This window comes from Mesoplodon densirostris, chromosome 16 (genome assembly GCF_025265405.1).
Source record: "Mesoplodon densirostris isolate mMesDen1 chromosome 16, mMesDen1 primary haplotype, whole genome shotgun sequence".
NCBI lineage: Eukaryota > Metazoa > Chordata > Mammalia > Artiodactyla > Ziphiidae > Mesoplodon > Mesoplodon densirostris.
The window spans coordinates 14,096,335-14,113,891 of NC_082676.1; the positions used below are offsets into that span (position 1 = coordinate 14,096,335).

At 44.7% G+C, this 17,557-nt stretch overlaps 1 protein-coding gene across 10 annotated transcripts in view; it reads left to right on the forward strand.

Moving 5' to 3' along the window:
• Window positions 1–17,557, forward strand: part of ZMYND8 (zinc finger MYND-type containing 8) — a 134,075-nt gene that overhangs the window by 55,804 nt on the left and 60,714 nt on the right. For all 10 annotated transcript variants that reach the window (XM_060119812.1, XM_060119809.1, XM_060119815.1 and 7 more), the window contains 6 exons: window positions 1,470–1,562; window positions 2,683–2,770; window positions 5,801–5,856; window positions 8,672–8,749; window positions 10,053–10,168; window positions 15,739–16,220. In XM_060119812.1, coding sequence (XP_059975795.1) covers window positions 1,470–1,562; window positions 2,683–2,770; window positions 5,801–5,856; window positions 8,672–8,749; window positions 10,053–10,168; window positions 15,739–16,220 — 913 coding nt within the window. The remainder of the gene's footprint in view (window positions 1–1,469; window positions 1,563–2,682; window positions 2,771–5,800; window positions 5,857–8,671; window positions 8,750–10,052; window positions 10,169–15,738; window positions 16,221–17,557) is intronic.

The following is a 17,557-nucleotide window of genomic DNA, read 5'->3' on the forward strand; positions in this document are numbered from 1 at the left end:
AGCCATTGTGGTTTAATTTCTTTAAAAAAAAGTAGAAGCTTTAGTTTAGAGATTATATTCTGAGGTTTGATATCATGATGAAAAAAATTCAGAGCATGCCAGTTGGGGGTTGCTAAATTGAGAACCTGTCTCTTTCCCAAAATCTCTGTCAATGGAAGCAAAATTATATAGCCTAAGTTTTGAAAAAAAAACAAACTTTGACAAGGAGAATTGATTCATGTCGATTTGTCAACACTGTGGAATTAATTATAAACCAAAAAGAAAAATCAAAGAAGGTGTTAATTTGTTATGTAAATTGTTTGTTACAAAATCAGAACAGAAAGTTGCTGATTTTTGTGGAAGCATCCTTTTAACTTAAAATGCCCAAACTGGGCTTCCCTGGTGGCGCAGTGGTTGAGAGTCCGCCTGCCGATGCAGGGGACACGGGTTCGTGCCCCGGTCTGGGAAGATCCCACATGCCGCGGAGTGGCTGGGCCCGTGAGCCATGGCCGCTGAACCTGTGCGTCCGGAGCCTGTGCTCTGCAACGGGAGAGGCCACAACAGCGAGAGGCCCGCGTACCGCAAAAAAACAAAAAACAAACAAACAAACAAACAAAACGGCCAAACTGATTCTGATGAGAGAGAGCTTGGATGACTGCAAATGGTAATCCGTTCAGATGCCTTGCTTGAGCATAATTTGGTGTTTAATGAAATCTTTTAGGTTTTTTTAATTGATAAGTAAATGGTACCATCAACAAACCAGGCCTTGCATTTTGAACTGATTCTTATTACTCCATAAGAAAGTGGATCAAGATATAAAACCTTTACACAGTCCCTGCTTTGTTTTGTTTCTGTTTTTTTTTTTTTCTTGCTGTGACACGTGGCCTGTGGGATCTTAATTCCCTGACCAGGGATCGAACGCGCGCCCCCCGCTGCATTGGAAGCGCAGAGTCTTAACCACTGGACCGCCAGGGAAGTCCTCACACAGTCCCTGCTTTGAAAGTAATTTGGCCCCTCAAAGGAGGAGCAAAACCTCACTAAAATTTCCGCCCATGTGTAAGATATCTGTTGGCACTTTAGGGGAACTTTATTTGGTGTGTCATCTCTAGGTGTAGCCAGATTTCACCCCCAGTCGGTTTTGATTATGGGCATTTTCAGTGTATAGATAAGCCTCCTTCAGAATTCAGGTCTCAAGTAATGATAGCGTGTTCTTGTCCATCTTAATTGAAGAGGCCTGGACCTGTTACTTGAGTATGTACTGAAAACAAAACAAATGACAAAACTGGAACACAGCTGGGCCCATGATTATGGATAACCAGGCAGAATTTGAAGGTGAACCAGTTTGGAGCTTCTCAAGGGCCTATTTTGTAGAAAGTTTTAGAACTGTATTTTCTGGAAAGTTGTCTCGGTTTTAAAGTGCATTGCTGGTATTAATGCTTGATCCTCCATAGCAGTGATGGGTTTGTGTCTGTGCATCTTTTCTTTTATAGACAGATGCATTCCAGAAGCCCGTTCCGTTGGAACAGCATCCTGACTATGCGGAATACATCTTTCATCCCATGGACCTTTGTACATTGGAAAAGGTTGGCTTCCATCAAAAAGCCAATTGTCAAGATGATTAAAGATCCTCCCTCACTTCCCGTGCCCCATCTCGAGTTAGATGGTTCTGTGCCATTTTTATTTGGATGGAAGAACTCTCATTCCCCTAACTTCTTCTGTAACATTTTCCCAAGGATTGCAATGGGTGTTGAAATCCACTGCTTAGCTCCAAATAGTATTATACTTCTGCTGGTGATTCTAGCTTTTTATATGAGAAAGTCACAGCTTCTAAGAATTAGCGATTTGGTTGATTTGAGCCTTACCCTTCTCTTTCTTTTGGAGGTGCTAATAAGAGCAGCAGGAAGGAAGAAGAGAAAATTAAGTGTCGGGGAGACCTTCATGTTAGCAGTGAATAAGTGGCTTCTTAGATCTTGACTTATTTCACTGATAAGAGTATTTCTTTAATGCCTGAAAGTGTTTTTAAAGGTTCAAACTAAAATTCCATGCTGAAAAATTACACATGTAACATTTTAGGTTGTGTATGTCATCCTGGTGCTGATTTTCAAATTGCTGGCACCAAAATATGGTTAAAGAAAAGCGTGGATGAGGAGAAAACATTACTTTATATTGTATGCATTGATGATCCCCAAAACAGTAAATCCAGCCTGCTTTGGAAAATTGCACACACCCTTATGGTATTAAACAAAAGAAGGAATTTCAAAAAGACAAGGTTGGAATCCTGGCTTCCTAAATTATTAGCTTTGGAACTTTGATTAGTTCCTTTAACATTACCATACCTCAGTTTCCCTGTCTGTAAAATGGGGATAGTGACCGCTTCCTTGAGTTTTCAATTATGAGGCTTATGTGAGGCTGTACAATTAATAATAAATGTGTAAATATGTAAAATATCCTGGTTTGGTGGAAGAAGCTGCTTGATAAATGGCAGTGCTCTAAGATGAGAAAATTCAAGTTAGTGTGTTGAATTCAGTGAATGCATTTTTATAGAGTTATAGATCTCAACTATAATAGCATCTTGGGAAATGAGTAGAAGCATTAATTAATTTGGCAAATGACTGCTAAGAAAATTATGTGGGGACGCAGGTGTTACTGGTTGTGGCTTATAGAGACTCACTGGTGATTATTTTCTGTGGCTTTTCTTCCCAGAACGCTAAAAAGAAAATGTATGGCTGCACAGAAGCCTTCCTGGCTGATGCAAAATGGATTTTGCACAACTGCATCATTTATAATGGGGGTGAGTGGATTCGATGACTCTTAAGAATGAGAGTATGCTGTGTGTGTTGCCTGTTCTCCTGCCCTTCATGAAAAATCAGGCTCTTATTTCATGCATCAGGGCCAATAGCTGAGAATACTGGTGTATAGATTGCTGACGTGTGTGAACAGGGGGCAGTGACTACATGCATTTTAAGGAATGAGCTGATGTCCACAGTGGCTTGTGACTATATGATGCTTTTACCTGTCCTTTAAAAAAAACCTTATTTTAATGGAGGAATAATTACATAAAATAAAAAGCACAGATTTTACAGGTGCATTCCATGAATTTGACAAATGTGTAACCACCTCTGTAACTACAACCCCAAATAAGATCCTAGAACATTTCTGTCACCCCATTGTATTCCCAATTGCCCCTCTCCAGTAAATCCACCCTCCTGAAAAGGAACTATTCTGTTTTCTGTAACTAGAGCTTAGTTTTACATATTCTAGAATTTCATACAAGTGGAGTCAGAGTGCCCTCTTTTATGCCTGGCTACGTTGACACAGTGTAATATTTTGGGGATTCTTTCATTTTGTGTTTGTCAGTGGTTTGTTTCTTTTTATCGCTGAGTGGTATCAATATATATATATAGTTTTTATAAATTATTTTATTTATTTATTTTTGGCTGCACTGTGTCTGTTGCTGTGCACGGGCTTTCTCTAGTTGTGGCGAGCGGGGGCTACTCTTCGTTGCGGTGCGTGGGCTTCTAATTGCGGCGGCTTCTCTGGTTGTGGAGCACGGACTCTAGGCGCGCGGCCTTCAGTAGTTGTGGCATGCGGGCTCAGTAGTTGTGGCTTGCGGTCTCTAGAGCGCAGGCTCAGTAGTTGTGGCGCAGGGGCTTAGTTGCTCCGTGGCATGTGGGATCTTCCCGGACCAGGGCTCAAACCTGTGTTGCCTGCATTGGCAGGCATATTCTTAACCACTGCGCCACCAGGGAAGTCCGGTAACAATATTGTATCAACATACAGTTTATTCATCCATTCCCTTTGTTGATGTTGATGGATATTTGGATTGTTTCCAGTTTTTGGCTGTTATGAATAAAGCCACTGTGAACATTCTTATACAAGTCTTTGTATGGCCACATGCTTTCATTTCTCTTGGATAAATACCCAAGACTGGTATTGCTAGATCATTGAGTAGGTTTATATTTAAATTTATAAGAAATTTTACCAAACTGTTTTGCAAATTGGTTGTATTATTTTACATTCCTTCTAGCAGAGTATATGAGAATCTTTGTTGCTCCACATCACTGTCAACATTTGGTATTGTCTGTTTTTAATTTTACCTATTCTTGAAGTCATGAAATATTATGTCATGGTGGTTTTGCCTGTCTCTAATGACTAATGGCATTGAGTATCTTTTCATGTGCTTATTAGTCATTTGTATATCATTTGTTGGTGAAACATCTATTCAGATCTTTTGCTCATTTTTAAAAATTGGGTTGTTTGTTTTTTTATTATTGAGTTTTAGGAGTTTTTTATATTCTGGTTAAAGTTTTGTCTGTTGCATTTTTGTGGGTTAAGCCTTCTGGACAGAATGGAGGAGAGCTCCCATTAAAATCTCCTCGATGGGCACCTTTCCCATTGTCCTACCCTCTCCCACAATCCTCTCTGTCTACCTTCTGGCCAGGTAGATCTTTCAGGGTCCTGCCCTGTTCTCTTCTTCTTGTCCCCTGCTGGAACACTCTTCCCCTCTTTGCTTTGATGAGTTTTCCTCATCCTTCAGTCTCAGCCTCTCAGTCCTCTGAGGAGCCTTCCTTCGTGCCCCAGCCCATACTATGTACTCTTGTTAAGGGCTCTCACAGTACCTGTACTTCCCCATGGTAGTATTTTATCACACTTTCTGGATGGTGCTCTTTTTTCATTTGAGTTGCTCACCAGGATGTAAGCCCGTTAAGGGCAGATGCCAAACTTGTTTCCTGTATACCCTTGGGCCTAGCGTAGACTGTTGTTAGCTGATGTTTGAGCAAAGATATATGAATGGATGGCTATCTGCTTAAAGTATATGTTTTGCATTATTAACTCAGCAGGGTTGGGGTGCAGGGAGGAGAGAAAGAGAGGTACCCTAGACATTGAGAAGTTGTGTAAAGGTTATAAACTCAAATATATAGAAAGGGCAGTAAGATCATATAAACAAGTGAATGAGCTCAGGTAGCAGAAAAATAGCATAAGCCAGGATGACCACTGGCCATGGGGAGAGCGTGACTGCGGATTACAGGGAACTCCCACCTGGTCTGGAGGGGAATCTCCCCTGGACACTCCAGTGGTTTATTGCATACAGAGTTCTTAGATCTTCTGAGTTTTCAAGACAGGCCAGAAATCTAGATATTTGTGTGTGTGCGCATGAAACCTTTTTGCCACCAAATTTACAATTTCTAAAAATTGTCAAAATGTTCGAAGAAAACACGGCCTTTTGGCCATCTTGTTCTCTGGTTTAGTGTAAAGGTTCAGGGTTAAGAGTTAGACCTGGGGCCATATCCTCAACTCGTTAGCTAAATGGTCTCATATAAGTGATGACTCCTGAGCCTTGGTTTACTCTTCGGTGAAATGAGAACATTCATGCCTGCTTCCTAATAAGGCTTTTTGAAGAGTTAACAAGAAAATGTATTTCAAAGCACCAGGAACACTAGAGTTACTCAATTAAATGTCTTCTTTCTCCTGTACTATTCTTGGGTTGGCGTCTGGGACAGTGGGCAGAAGAAGGCTCCTTTTCACTAATTTGAGCCTTGAGAATATAAAAGCATCTTTCAGATATTCATTCATGAGCTGTCGGAAACCAACACAAATTGTTATGTTTCAGAGAAGATGACGTCTAAGCACCAAAGATTGGTTCATGGGAAAAGTCACCTAATCTGAACTGATGTTAGAAGCCAGAAATGTATGGTTTTTAACCTTTAAAAGGTTAATCCTGGAAGAAAGCAAGTTAAAATGTTGTAAGTGGAAGTATAATCCCAAGGCTGGGTATTTCTGTGTTTCCATTTGAATTAATTCTATTTTCTTATTCCCTCAGGAAATCACAAATTGACGCAAATAGCGAAAGTAGTCATCAAAATCTGTGAGCATGAGGTATGTGTTTCCTACTCTCCCCTTTTAAGTGTACCTAGAATGAAGGCTTGGGGTGATTGAAGTTTCCATTTGCGGAATCTCCCGGCGGGTAGCTCTGGTAGTTTTGGAATTTGTTGAGGTACAGATAGCGCCCCTCTCTTCAAGGAAAGTAAAAGCAACAGATATGCCGTAATATGTTATAAATCAACACCCTAATCTTAGATCTAAGAGAGATGGGATTTTTCAGCCTTGAGTCGTGGTCCAGCACTGCACATCCTGAGTTTTCTGGGTCAAATAGAGTTTATGATTTCTTTGCCCCACAATCTGTGGCATCCCCTCAGGTCCCTTTCAGTCTCCTTGCAGAGGTATTTGGGTTTTGACATTATTTGCAGGAAAGGTCCTGAGTTTCTCTGAGAGTGGCCCAGGGGTCCTGGAGAAATACCCCCTAGTTTTGATGGTGTGGATGAAATGAAGCTCCTGGGCTGGGTGCCCTGAGGCTCTGCTGGTTGCAGGACAGGCTGATGGCAGAAATGGTACAGGGGAGCCTTTCTTTGTTTAATCCCTGTTGTGAGCACAAAAAACTGAGATGTAATGGCCTTCAGCCTGTCTGCACTCTCATCTCTCCATCCGTTCATTTGTAAAGAAAACATTTGTATATCTCAGGATACGTCCATGTCTATATATTTGTATAGAGAGAGTTTTATAATCTACATTTTTCACTCTGAGTGTTTTCCTCGCTAATTAAACACGGAGGAGGAATAGAATTTATCATGGCTGTTCTGATGATTTATTTCCTTAGTATAATTGTTAGAAATGCAACTACTAGGTCTGAGGCTATCAACATGGCTTTGGGTAGATACCTCTTGATTGTTTTCTGGAAATGCTACAGCGTTACTTATACAATGAAGTGGAATGAACAAATGTGGTGGTTTTTCTGTGTCGTAAGTTCCAATTTGAAAACTGTTTGTATATATGTTTTTGCCCCAGTGTGATCAGTAAAAAACAGTGGCATCTCACTGTGATTGTGATTTTGATTTCTTTGATGCAAGTGGTGATGGACTGTTTTTGATATGCTTGTTGGCGACTTGGAGTTGTGTCTGGGCGAGTTGTTCAGTTGTTTCCCCCTTGAGGATTTGTTTTCCTTGATCTGGGTGCTGAAGCCTAGACTTTTAATTGGTGGGTTGTCATAATGTAAAATTTATTGAACCCAGATGCTCTTTGTCTGGCACTCTGAACCTACCTGTTGGCAACACAGTGCTGCTTTGTGGGCTCCAATGCCAGGGCTGTTCTGGACTTGATGTTGCCGCTTTGTTCTACCCAGTACCTTTGGAATAGCCCAGAAGGAGAGTGGGTAGGAGGAAGAAATATGGTCCACCATGCACTCATTCATTCATTCACTCATTTATTCATTGCCCTCAGTCGGTCAGTCCATTATAATTAGTAATTACTATAAAATTATTAATTAATAATCATTAGTTGAGCACCTGCTATGTGTCTGGCACCTTGTCACGTGAAGTGCTTTACATTTATCTCATCTAATTTTTTTTTTTAATCTCATCTAATTTTTATAATAATTCTGTTTGGTAGGTACTGCTTTCATCCCCATTCTATGAGGTGAGGAAATGGACGCTCAGACAATATAAGCAACTTTTCCTGAAGTTCTAGAGCTAGGATGTAGTGGAGTCTGAATTTAGATCCAAGAAGGGAGCTTCCAGGGCCCTTAGTTCTAAGTCATGACGATTCTCTGGGGGAATGCACTTTCTCAAGAGAGAGGACGGTCAGTTACAGAATTTTCAGTTATCCGTGGAAATAAAATAGAGTAACGTGGTATTAATTAATTGCTGTGGATGGTGTGATTAGAGATATATAGAATTGAGCACGGCAAGCAGAGGCCAGAGTCGAGGGAAGGCATTGGGGAGCTCAGACAGGTAGACTGAGGCCAGACCACGTATGGCCTTGAAGGAACTGACCAGGTGTTTATTTATTTATTTATTGTTGACTGCGTTGGGTCTTCGTTGCTGCGCATGGGCTTTCTCTAGTTGCGGCGAGTGGGGGCTACTCTTCGTTGCGGTGCGTGGGCTTCTCATTGCTGTGGCTTCCCTTGTTGCGGAGCACGGACTCTAGGCGCGCGGGCTGCAGTAGTTGTGGCACGCAGGCTCAGTAGTTGTGGCTTGTGGGCTCTAGAGCGTAGGCTCAGCAGTTGTGGTGCACGGGCTTAGTTGCCCCATGGCATGTGGGATCCTCCTGGACCAGGGCTTGAACCCATGTCTCCTGCATTGGCAGGCGGATTTGCAACCACTGCGCCACCAGGGAAGCCCTGACCAGGTGTTTAGATTTCATTGTTAGTTTCTCAACCTTGGCACTACTGACATTTGAGGCCAGAGACACCTTTGTTGCAGGAGCTGTCCTTGTACCATCATAGACTCCAGTCTCAGCTGTCCACCCCCAGTTGTGATGACCGATGACCAAAAATATCTCCAGTTATGCCAAGTGTCCCTGGAAGGGTTAAACTGTCCCAGTAGAGAGCCACTGGTCTAAGGAGAGGGACCAGATGGGATCTGTGTTTGTAGAAGGTGGCTCTGGCTGCTCCGTCTGTGTGGGGAATGGTCCAAGCTTAGGAAGCTGGGAGACATGGTCCAGTGAGAGAGGATGGCGGCTGGGGCTAGGTGGGTGAGTCGGGGCTGGTGAGAAACAGCTGGACTGATGTCCAGGGTGTTCCCCACTGTGGGACTTAGGTTAGCTATTCTTGCCTGCCAATATCATCATGCGTTTCTTGAGGGCCTGCAGATATAAGGCCCCTGGGAATGACACATTCTAACACATTTTTGCTTTACAGATGAATGAAATCGAAGTTTGTCCAGAGTGTTATCTAGCTGCTTGCCAAAAACGAGATAACTGGTTTTGTGAGCCTTGTGTAAGTTGGATTTCCTTTCCTTTCTTTGTTTTCTGAACTCTATGCCTTGGGTGACCCAGGACAGCTTTTTCCAGGTGGCTTATTGGATGAAACTTTGGATAAAGTTTTAAAATAATTTTCTCACTGAAAATTAAGTTATGGCAGAATGGGAGGAATCCAGGTGGGATAAACATCTTTGGCTGAAAGGTCATGTGCCAGAGGTAGCGTCACAATTTACTGGGTTTATTAGCCCTCGAAAACATCAGGATGCACAGTGAAAAGAAGCTCATCAGAGAGGAGAGACATGCCAAAGTCATGCCGATGATGAGCCGAGTCGTGTTAAATGAGTATGTTACTTACAAATCATGTTGGGTCTATTTTAAGAGGTTTGGAAATCCCTCCCAGGGTTAACTCCATGGTCTCTCCAAACTGTGGTTCTTGAGGCTGGGATTGGGGTGGGGAGAGAAAGTCACCCTAGTTGTCCCCATGGATCAGTATTTTCCAAACTGATGTTCTGCAGAGAAGTGTGTCATTGGGGTGAGCTGGGAGGATGGGGGTGTGGGGGGGAGGGTATTGGGCCGCAAGATTGGGCAAGTAGAGTTGAGAATCAAAACATAGTTTGTCTTTTCCTGCATTTCGAGATGGACATCTGAATCGTTAAGGCCCTGAGTAGCTCTCGGTAAAGAATAGAGTTAGCTAATGCCGTCCCTTATTTTTATTTTATTTTATTTTATTTTTTGCGGTACACGGGCCTGTCACTGTTGTGGCCTCTCCCGCTGTGGAGCACAGGCTCCGGACACGAAGGCTCAGCGGCCATGGCTCACGGGCCCAGCCGCTCCACGGCACGCAGGATCCTCCCGGACCGGGGCACGAACCCATGTCCCCTGCATCGGCAGGCTGACTCTCAACCACTGCGCCACCAGGGAAGCCCCTGCCGTCCCTTATTATATGCTGGATGTAAGGTGCATTTAACCCTCCAGCTTAACAGAGGGTGTAGGTATAACTATCCCTGTGTTGCCCAGAAAGGTACAGTCTCTTGATCGCTCCCACCCGGGCAAGAGCGTCACAGCCAGAGTTGAAGCCTCGTTTTGGTCAGTGCTCACTTCTTTTTGGTTTCCCCATTTAACCCCATTCCCAGCCTTGCCCAGGCTTACTGGCCACACATCTAGTGACTGCCACTTGGGGAGACCCTGCTGGAAATTGTTTGCTTTCATTCTGTGGCCTGTATCACCTCTGCCTTAGCTTAACCTCACCCACCGAGCTTTATGTGTGCATCTTGCTGTCGAATATATACAAACTCTGGATTTTGTTTTTCTTTTCCTAGAGCAATCCACATCCTTTGGTTTGGGCAAAACTGAAGGGGTTTCCGTTCTGGCCTGCGAAAGCTCTGAGGGATAAAGACGGGCAGGTTGATGCCCGTTTCTTTGGACAACACGACAGGTGGGAGTTAAACACAGGCTTCAAACGCGTAGCTGTGACTGAACCTTTGATCCTGTCAGTGAATACAAGAAGGGGCGGTGGGTACGGCTATTATTTTATTGTCTTGATACCAGCCAGTGATGTTGTACTTTAAAAATACTGTCCTGGGCTGTGTTAATAAGCCTGATCACGCACAGGCTTCAGTTTTTTCAGGTGTGTTGGAAAAGAATCTTGCTTTCGTGGTTTTGTGGACGCAGCCGGCATCGGCATAGGTTCCACGGCTATCTTAAGTGCTGCTGTTCTTTTTTGGGTTTGTCTGCAGTAAGTTAAATCACCGCACAAATTGCTTTTCAAAATAATGCTTTCGGGGATCAGAAGCGTTTCCCCAGATTGCTGGTAAAATGAATCTCCCATCGTTGTGCTGGGTAGTCCCCTCCTGTTCCCTTTTCTCTGGAGCTAAAATGGGAAATTATAGGGGGTTGCTGTTTTGACAGGTGTGAGCCCTCCCGGCCAGCCTTCCTGCCCTCCCCTCTCCCCCTCTCAGCGACGTGAATTATTCCAGCTAATAGCAGTTCTCTGTGGAGCGCAGCTCCCTACCTGCTTCAGAACAACAGGTAGACAGAGATGAGTGGCGGGTAATTTCTTGGTTCTCTTTTAGCAAGAGTTACATTGTGAGTAAATGAGGCAAAAACCCTCCCGAAACCCTACCAAGCAGTCTGAGAAAGCACGCGCGCGCGTGTATGTGTAGGGGAGAATATTTAACAGACATAGTTTGAAAATTATACCCACCCACAGAACGTACAGAAAATACACTTTCTCATTTTAAACAACACCAGAATCTGAAATATTGCTCTTTGTTAAATTTTGCTTGCCAAAAAAAAAAAAAAGAATATCAAAGTAATCTGAAATCATTTACCAGGAATCCCGGCAATCCATTGATAGGAGACAAAATGGAAATTAGCTGAGATGGTTCTAGGTTTGATAGGAAGTATTATACTTTGATTTTGACCATTTTGGGGGATGTTTTTCTCAAATTCCTTTATTCATTCATTCAAAGAAACATGTCTTTGGTGCCTGCCGTGTGCCATGCTGAGCACTAGATGCTGGGATACAGGAGCGAGCAGGCAGACACTGCCCGTCGGAAGTGGGGAGGCAGATGGCATACAAGTGGGGAATAGACAGTATGACCTCGGGTCAGGAGGTAGTGGCGGGACTGGGTGAAGATCTGGGTAGAGGGGACCAGAGAGAGCAGGGACTCAGGTAGGGAAGGGCAGGCCAAGGCTGAGTTAATTGCTCAGGGAAATCCAGGAACACTGTGTGGTTTGAACAGGATAAGGGAGGAGAGGGTGGGTAAGAGGTGAGATCAGAGGGGTGGGCTGGGTCTGGGTCACCAGGGTGGCTTTTGTCAGAAGTCTGGCTTTTATTTGAAGAGCAAGAGATATAGCAGGTTTTATATCTTCCTGCCTCTTCATTAGAGCATGGCAAGTGTTAATGAACCATCTTGATGATTCGGGATTATTCTATAGTGTAACTCAGTGTGGATAATACTTAGGATATCCATGGCGGGGGGCAAGATTTGCTGTCCCCTAAGCACCAGATATTCCCAGAGCCTTAAGAGTCGTGGATTCTGCTCCAGCTGTGCCCACTCTACATGGACCTCCTGCCTGCCTGACAGCCATTGAAGGTGGCTTAGGGGCCATGAGCTTCACTGGCCCTGAACTTGCAGGTGTAGGTTGGTTCTAGGTGGGAGCTGTCCTGGAAGCCGGCCCCCCTACATTTGTAAAAAAGACAGCTGCCCAAGTCTGATGCCCCACGAGATTTCCTTAACGCTCCCTCCGTGGTGTCTCCTGTCCCCTTGGAGGGGATCTGTCGAACTGTCGGGCTCATTTTGGGTGCAGGGTGCACATTGGGGAGTCGTTAAGGATATCCCGGTGGTGGAGGGACAGTAGGTAGGAGTTGTAGGGAGGTTTCAGTCGGCCTTGGGCAGGGAGTCCCTGACAGCTGTAGTGGAAGCCACTTCTGAAAGGATGGACGTCCCCTCTTCCCCAGGATGTTCTTTTTTTTTTTTTTTTTTTTTTTTTTGCAGTACGCAGGCCTCTCACTGCTGTGGTCTCTCCCCCGTTGCGGAGCACAGGCTCCGGATGCCCAGGCTCAGCGGCCATGGCTCGCGGGCCCAGCCGCTCCGCGGCATGTGGGATCTTCCTGGACCGGGGCACGAACCCGTGTCCCCTGCATCAGCAGGCGGACTCTCAACCACTGCGCCACCAGGGAAGCCCCCCAGGATGTTCTTAAAGCAGAATGGGGCAGGCTTGTTGACAGCCTGCTCTGGGTCCGACCCAGAAACAGGACACAGACTCAGGGGAGGCTGCAAGGGTTGTGATGTGCCGTCCCTTCTCAGGGAGCTCGCTTCGAGGTTGCGGAGCCAAAACATAAGCCTGGACCAGGGGTAAGCAAAGTAAGGCAGGACAGCAGAATAAGAAATAGCACAGACCACTGCATGTTCATTGTCAAATTTTTTTTTTTTTTTGGCTGCTCTGTGTGGCTTATGGGATCTTAGTTCCCCAACCAGGGGTTGAACCTGGGCCCTTGGCAGTGAAAGCCGGGAGTCCTAACCCCTGGATCGCCAGCGAATTCCCCCACTGTCAATTTAAGAAATGTTAGAGAGAGAGAGCCCCTGGAGGCTTTTGCACAAATCAAGGCATGTTCTGAAGAGTCTCATCATGGGCTTTTTGTCCTTTAAAAGATTTTGCCTTTTTTTTTGTTCCAGTTTTATTTCAGAGACACTATTATATACAAATGTAGAAAATATTTTATCAAATGCCTACAGAGCTTAAAAAAATAGCTTTTTTTTTTCTGTGTTAAAATGCTGAGTTTATTTCACATGTATATTTTTGTCTCCTCACCATCTCCATTTGTCTGACCACCACTACTACTATGTCCTATCATAACATTCCATACATACTTAAAACCAAGCAAAGGGTGGAGTTCCATCTTTAAAAACTAAACAGGCATTTTGGACAACACATTCTTGGCAATGGAACCTGGACAACATTTATCAGACACGGTAGGGAAAGTTCTCACTCTGCCTTGTAAAAAGGACAGCCAGATATCAACTGTTACAGAAATGAACTAAGACAGAAAAGTTTAACAAACCATTGAAACTATTTTCTTAAAGAGACTTCCTCCACTGCCAGAGATCTTGAATAGCCTCCTGGTCAGTCATCCGAAACAGTTATTCACATAATTGACGAATTTGGCTTCCACTTTGGAAAGGGAACCACCTTTTTCTATACTTGCTTGCATTTTTGCTTTAATGTCTTCTACAGAGCTAGGTCCTTTCAGTGTTTTAGGAGTTTTTTTCTGTTTTTTGAAGGATTCTTGACCTTTTGATTTTGGTGTTGATGGTTTTGAGGCTTTTCCATTCTGGTTTGATTTTTGTGCATTTTTGGCTGGAGTATCCGTACAGATTTCTTTACTGGAGCTTTTTCTTCAGCTTCCTCATCATCAAAGTCATCACTATCATCATTTTCATCATCATCATCTTCATCTTCATCAGCAGCAAGTTTTACTTTTTTCTGTGGAACCTTGCTACCACTTCCAGGGGCAGTTTTAAAAGAGAAAAGAAAGTGCTTTATGTCTGAGTGCAGGAGAGTGAGATTTGGGGGATAATTCTCTTTTCAGAGATGTAGTCTAGGATGCAGACTGTTTTCTTACTCTCGACCAACCCAGAGCCAAAGGGGATTTATTACTGTTTTAATCGATTAAAATGACTAAGCTATTGAGCCTTTTAATGTCGTAGCTAAGTTTCACGTTCACGTGTGGTCCTTGTGACAGAACATGCCTGTTAAGTGGATCGTTTAACCATTCAAACCAAGTCATTGAAAAAAAAAGGAATATGTATTTAAGAATCTTGGAAAATCCACTAGGCTAATTTGGTTTGCATTAAGGAAAAAAAACAATTCTGGAAACAACCTAAATGACCATCGAGAGATGAATGGATAGAGAAAATGTGGTCTGTACATACAGTGGAATAATGTTCAGCCTTAAGAAGTATGTGGCATCATGGCTGAACTTGGAGGACTTCAGGCGAAGTGGGGTAAGCCAGTCACAGAAACACAAATACCACATGACTCCATTTGTACGAGCTATCTAAAATAGTCAAATTCATACAATCAAAGAGTGGAACGGTGGTTGCCAGGGGCTGGGGGCAGGGAGAAGTGGGGAGTACTAATCAACAGGTGTAAAGTTTCAGTTAAACAAAATGAATAAGCTCTAGAGAGCTGCTGTACCAACATATACCTATAATCAGCTGTCGAAAGAAGTGTTGCCTGCCCTCTCAGTAAACAAAGGATGTTGCAGCCATCAAGCCAGTACAAGCACCCTGGATGGTGAGCCCTGAGGGAACTCAGGCTGAAGACAAACAGGCAGCCCGCTGCCCCGCCCTCAGCCACTGTAGCCACCCTAAGCGGTGCACCCTGAGGACACTCAGGAAGAGAAAGCAGAGGATCCTGTCCTCGACAGCTAAAGTGCACATCAAAGGAATAATGTCGTGAGCCCTGATGCTTACATCTTCCCATACATAGAAAAAAATGCTAAATTCTTTAACTTGAGATGCTTGGTTTTCTTTAATTAACAATAATCTTTGAAGTTCCTACTACCTGGCCTTTGTTGCAAAACCTCCTATATATACTGGCTCCTCCCTGACGTCTTGGGAGCAGTCCCTCAGCATGATCTGAGAGGCTGCGTCCGGGCTTAAGTCCTTTTCTTAAAAAATAAAAAATAAATTAATTGTTATCTTTGGCTGCATTGGGTCTTCGTTGCTGCATGCAGGCTTTCTCTAGTTGCGGCGAGCAGGGGCTACTCTTTGTTGCGGTGTGTGGGCTTCTCATTGTAGTGGCTTCTCTGTTGTGGAGCACGGGCTCTAGGTGTGCAGGCTTCAGTGGTTGTGGCTCCCGGGCTCTAGAGCGCAGGCTCAATAGTTGTGGCGCACGGGCTTAGTTGCTCTGCGGCATGTGGAATCTTACCGGACCAGGGCTTGAACCCGTGTCCCCTGCGCTGGCAGGTGTATTATTTTATTTTATTTTATTTTATTTTATTTTTGGCAGGTGTATTCTTTTTTTTTTTTTTTTTTTTTTTTTGCTGTACGTGGGCCTCTCACTGTTGTGGCGTCTCCTGTTGCGGAGCACAGGCTCCGGACGCGCAGGCTCAGCGGCCATGGCTCACGGGCCCAGCCGCTCCACGGCATGCGGGATCCCCCCAGACCGGGGCACGAACGCACGTCCCCTGCATCGCCAGGCGGACCCTCAACCACTGCGCCACCAGGGAAGCCCTTGGCAGGTGTATTCTTAACCACTGCGCCACCAGGGAAGTCCAAGTCCTCAGTTTTGTCCACCAAATAAAAAATAATTCTCACCTTTTAGGTTGTGCTTTGTTTTTCAGTTGATACAGCAGTTATGTGTGATTCACTTAAACGTTTCTTAAGAGGGTAGAACTCATGTTAAGTGTTCTTGCACAATAAACTTGTAAAAAACTTAAGAGTCTTGGAAATGACCACAGTTGACTTAAACTCCCTTTCTCTTTTGCACTCCCAGGGCCTGGGTTCCAATAAATAATTGCTACCTCATGTCTAAAGAGATTCCTTTTTCTGTGAAAAAGACCAAAAGCATCTTCAACAGTGCAATGCAAGAGATGGAGGTTTACGTGGAGAACATCCGCCGGAAGTTTGGGGTCTTTAATTACTCTCCATTCCGGACACCCTACACGCCCAACAGCCAGTACCAAATGCTGCTCGACCCCTCCAACCCCAGCGCTGGTGCTGCCAAGATAGACAAGCAGGAGAAGGTCAAGCTCAACTTTGACATGACAGCGTCGCCCAAGATCCTGATGAGCAAGCCGATGCTGAGTGGGGGCACAGGCCGCAGGATCTCCTTGTCGGACATGCCACGCTCCCCCATGAGCACCAACTCCTCCGTGCACACAGGCTCTGACGTGGAGCAGGACGCCGAGAAGAAGGCCACGTCCAGCCATTTCAGCGCGAGTGAGGAGTCCATAGACTTCCTGGACAAGAGCACAGGTCAGCCCCAGGTGGGAGAGGGTACAGGGGCCCCTTGGGACACAGGGGCTCCCATCGGGGCCACACCTGTCTGGCCCTACCTGGTGAGCATCACAGAGTCAAAGAGAGCTGTGTGGCGTTTCATCCCAGTGGAGCAAATTTTAAATTTTTTTTTTTTTTTTTTTTTTGCGGTACACGGGCCTCTCACTGTTGTGGCCTCTCCCGTTGCGGAGCACAGGCTCCGGACGCGCAGGCTCAGCGGCCATGGCTCGCGGGCCCAGCCGCTCCGCGGTATGTGGGATCTTCCTGGACTGGGGCATGAACCCACGTCCCCTGCATCGGCTGGCGGACTCTCAACCACTGCGCCACCAGGGAAGTCTCAAATTTTAATTTTTAACTGAGTAACCCATTGGGATTCTTGCTGTTAGGGACCCAAAAAATGAGAAAAATGTTCCCCAAAGGCCAGCTGGAGGTCGTTCCTAGAAGTGGGCAGAGGTGGCCAGAAATCCTTTAGAGTTCTGTTCAAATGCCTCTGAGATGAATCACAACTTCCTACAACAGTTTTTTTCTTTCTCAAGAATTTTATTTTAATTGAAACATTTTTCTATCAAAACCAGATATTCACATTACTTAAGGCTCAAATACTAGAGGAACATGTAAGGGAAACAAGAATATTCTCTCCCCAGAGCAGTCCCACTTCTCAAAGGTCCACCCGTTGAACAGTTGTGTTGTACTTTGGAGCCTTGCTGCTGTAGCAGTGGTGACGAATGAGGATGCTGGTCTCAGATTAGATCCCAGCTCTGCTACTCACTAGCCCTGTGGCTTTAGGCAAGGTACCTAATCCCTCCGTGGCTTGGTGTCCTTACCGGTAACACGACCATAATGATAGGACCTGCCTCAGGTTCTTGTGAGGATAGATGGACCACCATACGTAAAGGGTTTAGGACAGCGCCTGAAACAGTAAGTGCTACAAAAATGTTGGCTACTATATTATTTCTTTTGATAGTTGCTCATCCCATGCCTATGTGGATTCAGAGAGGTGTTACAAATGAGGGATGCTGGCTGAGTGTAACAAAAGCAACGGTGACTTAAATTGAATTCTTTCTATCCAGACAGTTTGGTTGCATGTTAAAACCTTTAAGAACTCCGTTTCCACAAGGAAATGGGTATACTCTCATTTTTCTTGAAACATGGCCTTTACTCTTTGTTCTTTCTTGTTGTATCTTAGAGAAGCATGGGTAGAAAGAAGCTCCACACTGAATATAGTGATGAAGGCAGCTAGCCCTCAGACTCTGGGCTGGGGAGACTTTTGATGAACCCCAGGACACTCGCCCTATTCTCAAGGGTTTCAGCCCATG